The following is a 6,968-nucleotide window of genomic DNA, read 5'->3' as shown; positions in this document are numbered from 1 at the left end:
GACGCAGTACCCGTATCCCTATTGGAAAGCTTGTCCGAACAGCTTCAGGCCTTGAGCTCCCAGGAACCTCATGAATCCCCTGCCGCGATCAACACATTACGCATGCCACCTCTGGTGGCTCCGTGCATGAGGTACTCAGCATTTCAGGTTCATGTCTTCAAGATGCCGTAGACTCCATGGAACCTAATTAACTTGTCTGTCCGTAATCCCTACCCTCTGGAGCTAAGCGAAACAAAGGCGGCGCGTTGGGGTGATCTCACGGGCTGGACTCGATCTCTTCACAAAGCCGACAGTTGAACTGTAGAAGGGCGGGTCTCAACCGAAGTGAAACTGAAACCTGATGGTGTACGCCGTAGTTTGCTTTCGAATTTGAAACTGATACCAACATGTTCGAACATGAAGCTGATATTCGAATTTGAACCTGATACCAACGAGTATAGCCTATACGTACGTGCTACTACTTGAGCCCAAAGCTTTTACGAATATGTGCGTGTCAGCTCCGGTGTCCGGGCCTCGCTCCGCAAAGAGTCCCATCCAGATTCAAGGTCGACGTCCACGTAGTGTTGCTCTGTATATAAAGGTCCATATACACCGCTCGAGTCTCATCAAAATTCGAGGTTCTTCGCCGGCAAGTCGCTAATCGACCGACTAGTTACTAGTTAGCTAGGGTTCTTCGTCGAGTTTCCAATCGATCGAGATGAAGCTCGTGGCAGCGTACCTGCTGGCCAACATGGCCGGGAACCCGAGCCCGACCAAGGACGACGTCCGAAAGATCCTTGACTCCGTCGGCGCCGAGGTGGAGGAGGACAAGCTGGAGCTGCTGTTCAAGGAGGTGGAGGGCAAGAGCGTTGCCGAGCTTATCGCTGCCGGCAACGAAAAGTTCGCCTACGCGCCGTCCGGTGCCGGTGCTGGCGTGGACTCGGCCCCCACCGCCGCGGCATCCGGAGGCGGCGCTGCTGCCGAGAAGAAGAAGGAAGAGAAGGCCGAGGAGAAGATAGAGGAAGAGGAGGATGACAACATGTTTAGCCTCTTCGACGACTAAGCAATTAGCATGGCGTCCAGAGATATAATCTACTCTGGTCTCTAGTAGTAGCAGCTGTTTTTATTTTAGAGTAGTATCTATTTTAGTCTATTTTTTGGCCGGTCTCTGCACATCTATACTCGTTGGTAATATATACGATGGTTCAGTAATAATCAGACTCTTACGGTGGCAGTATGTGGCTTAATTTTTTTCCTCTATTTCTTGCATGTTCATATATCTCGGCAATGCTTCTTCCGTCCTGACAATGTGTTTTGAGTATATGATGAAATTCTCTGCTGCTAAAATTACATTAATCTATTTGCATAACTTTTTTTTTAGATACATCTATTTGCATAACTAATGCTGCGTAGGGCCGACCTGCAAGCTAATACTCAGTCTGGTCTATTCGATTGCTGGCCCAACCAACTCTAGCATTGTGAAGGGGATCGTGGTAAAAAAAAGTTAGTTTGATCCAACGCAATTATTGTATTGTGATCTAAATTTATAAAAAGGCTAACTTCTGACGAGCAAAGTGAGGCCTGTCGCCGAAAATTGTATTTCTGTTTGTCAAAAAAATTGCAATAAAAATACACATGTAACATCTTGATAATCTATGTGCATTGTACAGTTTCACGTAAAACATATATTTGCAACGACTTCTCTTTTTGTATAGGCCACCGACCTACTACAAGTACTTCCTCCGGAAATTTTTTTGTGACGTAGCATAGTTTTGTATTGTACTCGTCCTGTTTCTTAGACTTTTTTGTTGTTGTAGTTTTGTAAAAGGAAAATGAAAAAAAATAGTATGTGTATGTTTGTGGTGCTCAATCACAATTTTCTCCTAGCCTAGGGTAACAGCCGAATCCGGCTCTAGCCAAATCCCAAAACCGGTTAAAGGAGCAAAAATGAGAGAGTGATCCCCAAAATCTCTCCCCTCCCCCCACCCCTACTCTCCTAAATATACTCCTCCAAGGCCGATGAAAATAATTTTTGCCCTCTGCGCCCTCCGCCACCGTCGGGGCGTCTTGCAACGGCCCATGCCTCGCCGTGGGTCCTCCCCTCATCGTCGGCAGCCAATCCACGTCGCCCAACATGTCGACACGAGGAAGGGCGCAGTGTAGGACGTGGGGGCGTGCGCACATGGATGCGGACGGGAGGAGGCCGGAAAGGCTCAAGGGAGCTCGCTCGGGAGCATCTCCGTCATCGACATGCGGGAGTCGTCATCCGGCCTGGAGGAAGTTGTACGGCACGTTGAAGACGATGAACTCACTCTGCACGAACGCCGGGACGGTGTCGTTGAGCAGGTTGTCCTGGAGCCATGTGAGCGCGGGCAACACAACCGTGCACCGGCGCGGAATGGGAGAGGCGCTGGTGCAGACACGCGGGCTGGGACACCGTCCCTCTCCGGCAAGGGTGCGTACCAAGTGTTTGATAGTATGTTTGAGCGAAGTTATGGTTTTAGTCCTTTTAATTTAGGGGGTCGGATTTGGCGGTCACCGAGGAGCAAACCTTCTCTATTTTGCTCCATCGTTCGCTCCTCTAAATTTTTGGGGAACGGTTAGAGATACCCTAAGAAAGGTAAATGAACCATATAAACGAGACAAGGTGTTTCTAAACCCGGGTGCATATGCATCCTTTATTTGAAATGCATTTTGAACATGTTTAAAAATGTTCAAAAAAATACAAAAAACATCTCGTGTATATCTTGACATGTTACATGCTCGCAAAGTTGTTTCAGCAAAAATGACATGTTTTTTGCTTTGTGCAGAAAGACAAAATTTTGCTGCTAAAATAGTCAATTCGTCGAGATTCTTTTTGTGTTTTTACACAGGGCACAAAAATTGCCGATTTTATTTAAAACTTTATGTGCACACATAAAACATGTCCCTCTACATGTAAATTTTTTTTCTAATTTTTTGAAATATGTTTGACGCCTTGAGTCGCCGGATCAGATTTCCGACCTACTCAGGTTCTGATTGTAAGCTTGATATGTCATCAATAAGACACTCCTTTTTGGAAGAGAAAAGTTACAAGGTTCCAATGGTAAAACTTAAAAAAATGTGATCACATGGGCCATATGGATCGAAAGAAACAGCGTGTGTTTGACAAGGTTTATCAGCAGATCCATAAGATCTGTGATCAAATCAAGGCGAATGCCAAGCAATGGACCATGGCAAGCGGAGGTCGTTTCATGCTGCAGGATTTGTTTGCCTGTTCTTGTGCTTTTTGTGAACTGTCGGTCGTATGAGCGTTTTTGTTTCTGGTGTTTAACCTCACTGGTCTCGTTGTATTTGTTCTGTTTTATCTAGTGTAATATAGTCGCATGCCACTCTTCTGCATACTTCACAGTAGTGAAATTCAGAGGAAACTCACACAACAACGACCAAGAAACGACTTGACAACGGTACGCGGTGTAGTTGACTCGACTCGCGACCGCGTAACCGCGTTGGATGCGGACCTTCGTGCAACTTGTCCCATTGTATTGATGGGATATCATTATTTAGATTCCTTAGGTCTAATTCCTAGCGAGGAGCGAGTGTCAGCTCAGTTGGTTTTGTTCTTAATGAAATAGTAGAACTCTGCAGGCTCCGTACGTGCATAACTATGTTCAACATGTACTACGAATATACTATCTCCGTTTTATAATGTAAGATTTTTTAGAAAGCTTATAAGCTTCTTAAAAAGGCTTAAATTTTAAACAGAGGTAATAGATGTTAACTATTCATATATTTAAGCTACCAGTATTTGAGGATACCGATTATCTGTATATTACAGCGGAAAATAAGATGTTACTCCCTCCATTCATAAAAGTATGTCCGAGATTGTTTAAATTTGGATATATATGTACGTATTCTTAAATAGCGTCTAGATACATCTAAATTTAGATATACTTCTTACATCCTTTTATTCTTTCCTAGACGCAGTAGTACATACATTAGAGCATGATAATTTAGCTAATATTATGCTTCATAACTGAAATTACGGGACACCAGCAACCATAATATAAATGAGTATGGTTCTTTCAAAATGCTAAAATACTTTTACTAAGTGGTACTGACACTGTTCAAATCAATAAGGCTTATATTTTTTTTAAAGTTAAACTATGTTAAGTTTGACCAAGTTTTTAGAAAAATAATATGTACAATCCAAAATCAATGCCGTTAGATACATAATGATATTTTTTTTCTCGTGGTATCTATATAATATCATGGTTTTTTATTGTTTTTTTCAAAAAAAAATGGTCAAACTTTATTTAGTTTGAGTTTTAAAAAATAATATAAATTTATTGGAACGGAGCTTAGTATAGAGATAAATACTATATAGTCAGAATGCCAAAGGGGGACTTGCGTAACAAGTTCAATACCACAGAAAAAGGATTATGTACACACTTAACAGATCTCTAATAAGGAGAGTTTATTGCTACTAGTAAACGTGCACATGCAACACACATTTTTTCAAATATAAAACATGTATATTTGAAATTATATTTGTTTTAATTGAGTGGATTTTTCTGTAGTTTTTTTTCATGAGCCTCCTGGCCAGACGTTGAAAAATTGTAATTCAACCCCACCTTGAAACAAAACATAAAAACAAAAAATAAGCAACATTAATGTTGTGATATTACTCAGTGCCTTTGGCGTATAATACGAAATCAATCTCCTTATGAATTTATGAATCATTGCTAAATAAAATGTAACAGTTCTTCGGATGACATTTCGTACGTAATACTAGGGAGTACCAGGAAGTACATTTCAAGTCAAGTCAAGACGCAATGAAAAAATGGGAAATAAGCAAGTCTTGTTAATCAAAGCCATCCATTCGTTTATTTATAGACGAGCAAATGCTCTACATCCTCAAATCAAGCCGTCACTAAGTTTCAAAGAATAACGATTTGGCCTTCAGAGTTCACACACACTCTTATCCATAGCTTACTGATCTAACCAGCCACGAGCCACCCTCCATGGGGGAATGCGACGAATGCTGCGACAACTGCGGCTGCAGGTGGAAGGACGTCTGGCGGCTCCTCCTCTGCCTTGCCGTTCTCATCATAGTCGCGCTCATCGTCGTCCTCGTCGTCGCCTTCGCCTTCGTCCGCCAGGTCGTCGTCACCGTGGACGACGCCTCCCTCTCCCGGCTCGCGCTCGTCAGCACGCCGACAACGGCGTTCGCGTACAACCTGACGCTCACGCTCGCCGTCCGCAACCCGAACTGGGCGATGAGCTTCAAGAACACGGAGCCACTGGAGGCCACCTACTCCTTCGACGGCCAGCCGTTCGACCGCGTCAGGCTTGCCGGCGAGGGCGACACGCACGGAGCCAAGAAGACGGTGCTGTACCGGATCACGTCGGGATCCGACAGCGCCTTCGTGGAGCTGGGAAACGCTGGCGTGGCCGAGTTCAAGAAGGAGAACGCGACGGGGGTGTTCGAGGTGGAGGTGGTCGTGTCTGGTGAGGTCAAATACACCGCCCGTCTGAGCAAGTGCAAGATCGAGGCCAAATGCCCGCTCAAGCTACAGCTCCTGTTGTCCGGGGAGACGGTCGTGTTCCAGCAGGTCAAATGCAAGCTCGCAAAGGCGGACAAGAACTGCTAGTGCTTTAATTTGGTTTGGCGCGCGAAGGCGAACGAGAATTGCTAGTAGTGCTTTGGTTGGGCGCGCGCTAGTTTTCTCTTCCATCGAATTTACTTATCATTAGTTTATCATTAGGTTGCAACCGCGGGTGAAGCGATTTGTACATGTAATTGATGTGTTTATCGATCGTGCACCCGCATAATAAATCACTAATCCTGTGATCTGTACTCCATTTAGGGGTGAGAAGAAATAAAATTTTCTTTTCTTAACAAAACTTTTAGAGCTAAAAGAAATGAGGGAAACTAGAACATCAGCCCGCTCGTTGGAGCCGAAATACTCAGAGATATGCATGAGGAATTAATATTGATGTTGTATCTTTTTATAAGGATAAGTTTCTAAATTCTTAGTCACGACTAAAAATATACTACCTTCGACCCATAATAATTGTTTGATTTGGTACAATTCTATACTAAAATCATATTGAAGGGAGTAGTTTTTTTTTAATAGGTGGTCGGTCCCAAAGGATTGAGAAGCTCTATTAATTATATTATACTTGCGGTGGAGTTACATGTTACAACACAGACCACAAGAAAAACATAAATTACAATGAAGTCCTTGCATTTTGCACTAGGGACCCTAGATCTGAAACTGAGAGTGCGATCGGGTCAACCTCCATCTCCACCGCACCGCCTTGCATCACAGCCAAGAACTGCATCGCCGGGGACTGTAACACTTGGAACGGAGCTCCACGAGACTGCTATGATGGAGCAATGAGGCCTCCTTTTTGGCACGAAATAAATTTTTCTTTCTCAACAAAAAAATTAGAGCCGAAAGAAATGAGGGAAATCAGAACATCACCCTGCTCGTTTTTAGTCGAAATTGTCACAAAATGCATGAGGAATTAATATTAAGAATACTGACGTTGTATCTTTTTATTAGGATAAGTTCTAAATTATTAGAGACACGGTTTAAAATATACGCCCTTCAATCCATAATAATCATATTTGTTTTCATACGACCTTATTATGAGATTGTATTAAATCACTGAAACTTATTATGGATCTAAGCGATTAATTAATTTAGCCTGGCCCTTGCGCTTGCGGTGTCTTGCCTTATCGGATCAGCACTCCCTATATATGCATCTTGCGGTTAAGATATTATCTATATATTTCTTATAAAGCAAAACCCCATAAACTGCAATTACTATTAGTCTATCTCTACATGCAAGTCATCTATCATCTATTCCATTAGCCAATCAAATATCCATGTCATCCCCACTAACATTCATTATTGATGTATTCTTGCATGCAAGCTATCTATGTCACCATTTTTTGATTAAAATGTCCACATAGCTAATTTATAGCCATCAAATATAAA

At 42.9% G+C, this 6,968-nt stretch overlaps 2 protein-coding genes across 2 annotated transcripts; both read left to right on the top strand.

Annotated features, from left to right (window-relative positions):
- The first annotated feature begins 697 nt into the window (after positions 1-697).
- LOC124689884 (60S acidic ribosomal protein P2-2-like) lies at positions 698-1,042 on the top strand. Its single transcript, XM_047223340.1, has one exon. It carries the CDS (start codon positions 698-700, stop codon positions 1,040-1,042), a length of 345 nt encoding a protein of 114 aa, XP_047079296.1.
- Positions 1,043-4,982: 3,940 nt separating this feature from the next.
- On the top strand, positions 4,983-5,612 carry LOC124689883. The gene has a single exon (XM_047223339.1). It carries the CDS (start codon positions 4,983-4,985, stop codon positions 5,610-5,612), a length of 630 nt encoding a protein of 209 aa, XP_047079295.1.
- The last annotated feature ends 1,356 nt before the right edge of the window (positions 5,613-6,968 follow it).

Source organism: Lolium rigidum, chromosome 2 (genome assembly GCF_022539505.1).
Source record: "Lolium rigidum isolate FL_2022 chromosome 2, APGP_CSIRO_Lrig_0.1, whole genome shotgun sequence".
NCBI classification, from domain to species: domain Eukaryota; kingdom Viridiplantae; phylum Streptophyta; class Magnoliopsida; order Poales; family Poaceae; genus Lolium; species Lolium rigidum.
The sequence above is the reverse complement of the archived record's forward strand: the minus strand, read 5'-3'. Positions and strand labels throughout refer to the sequence as shown.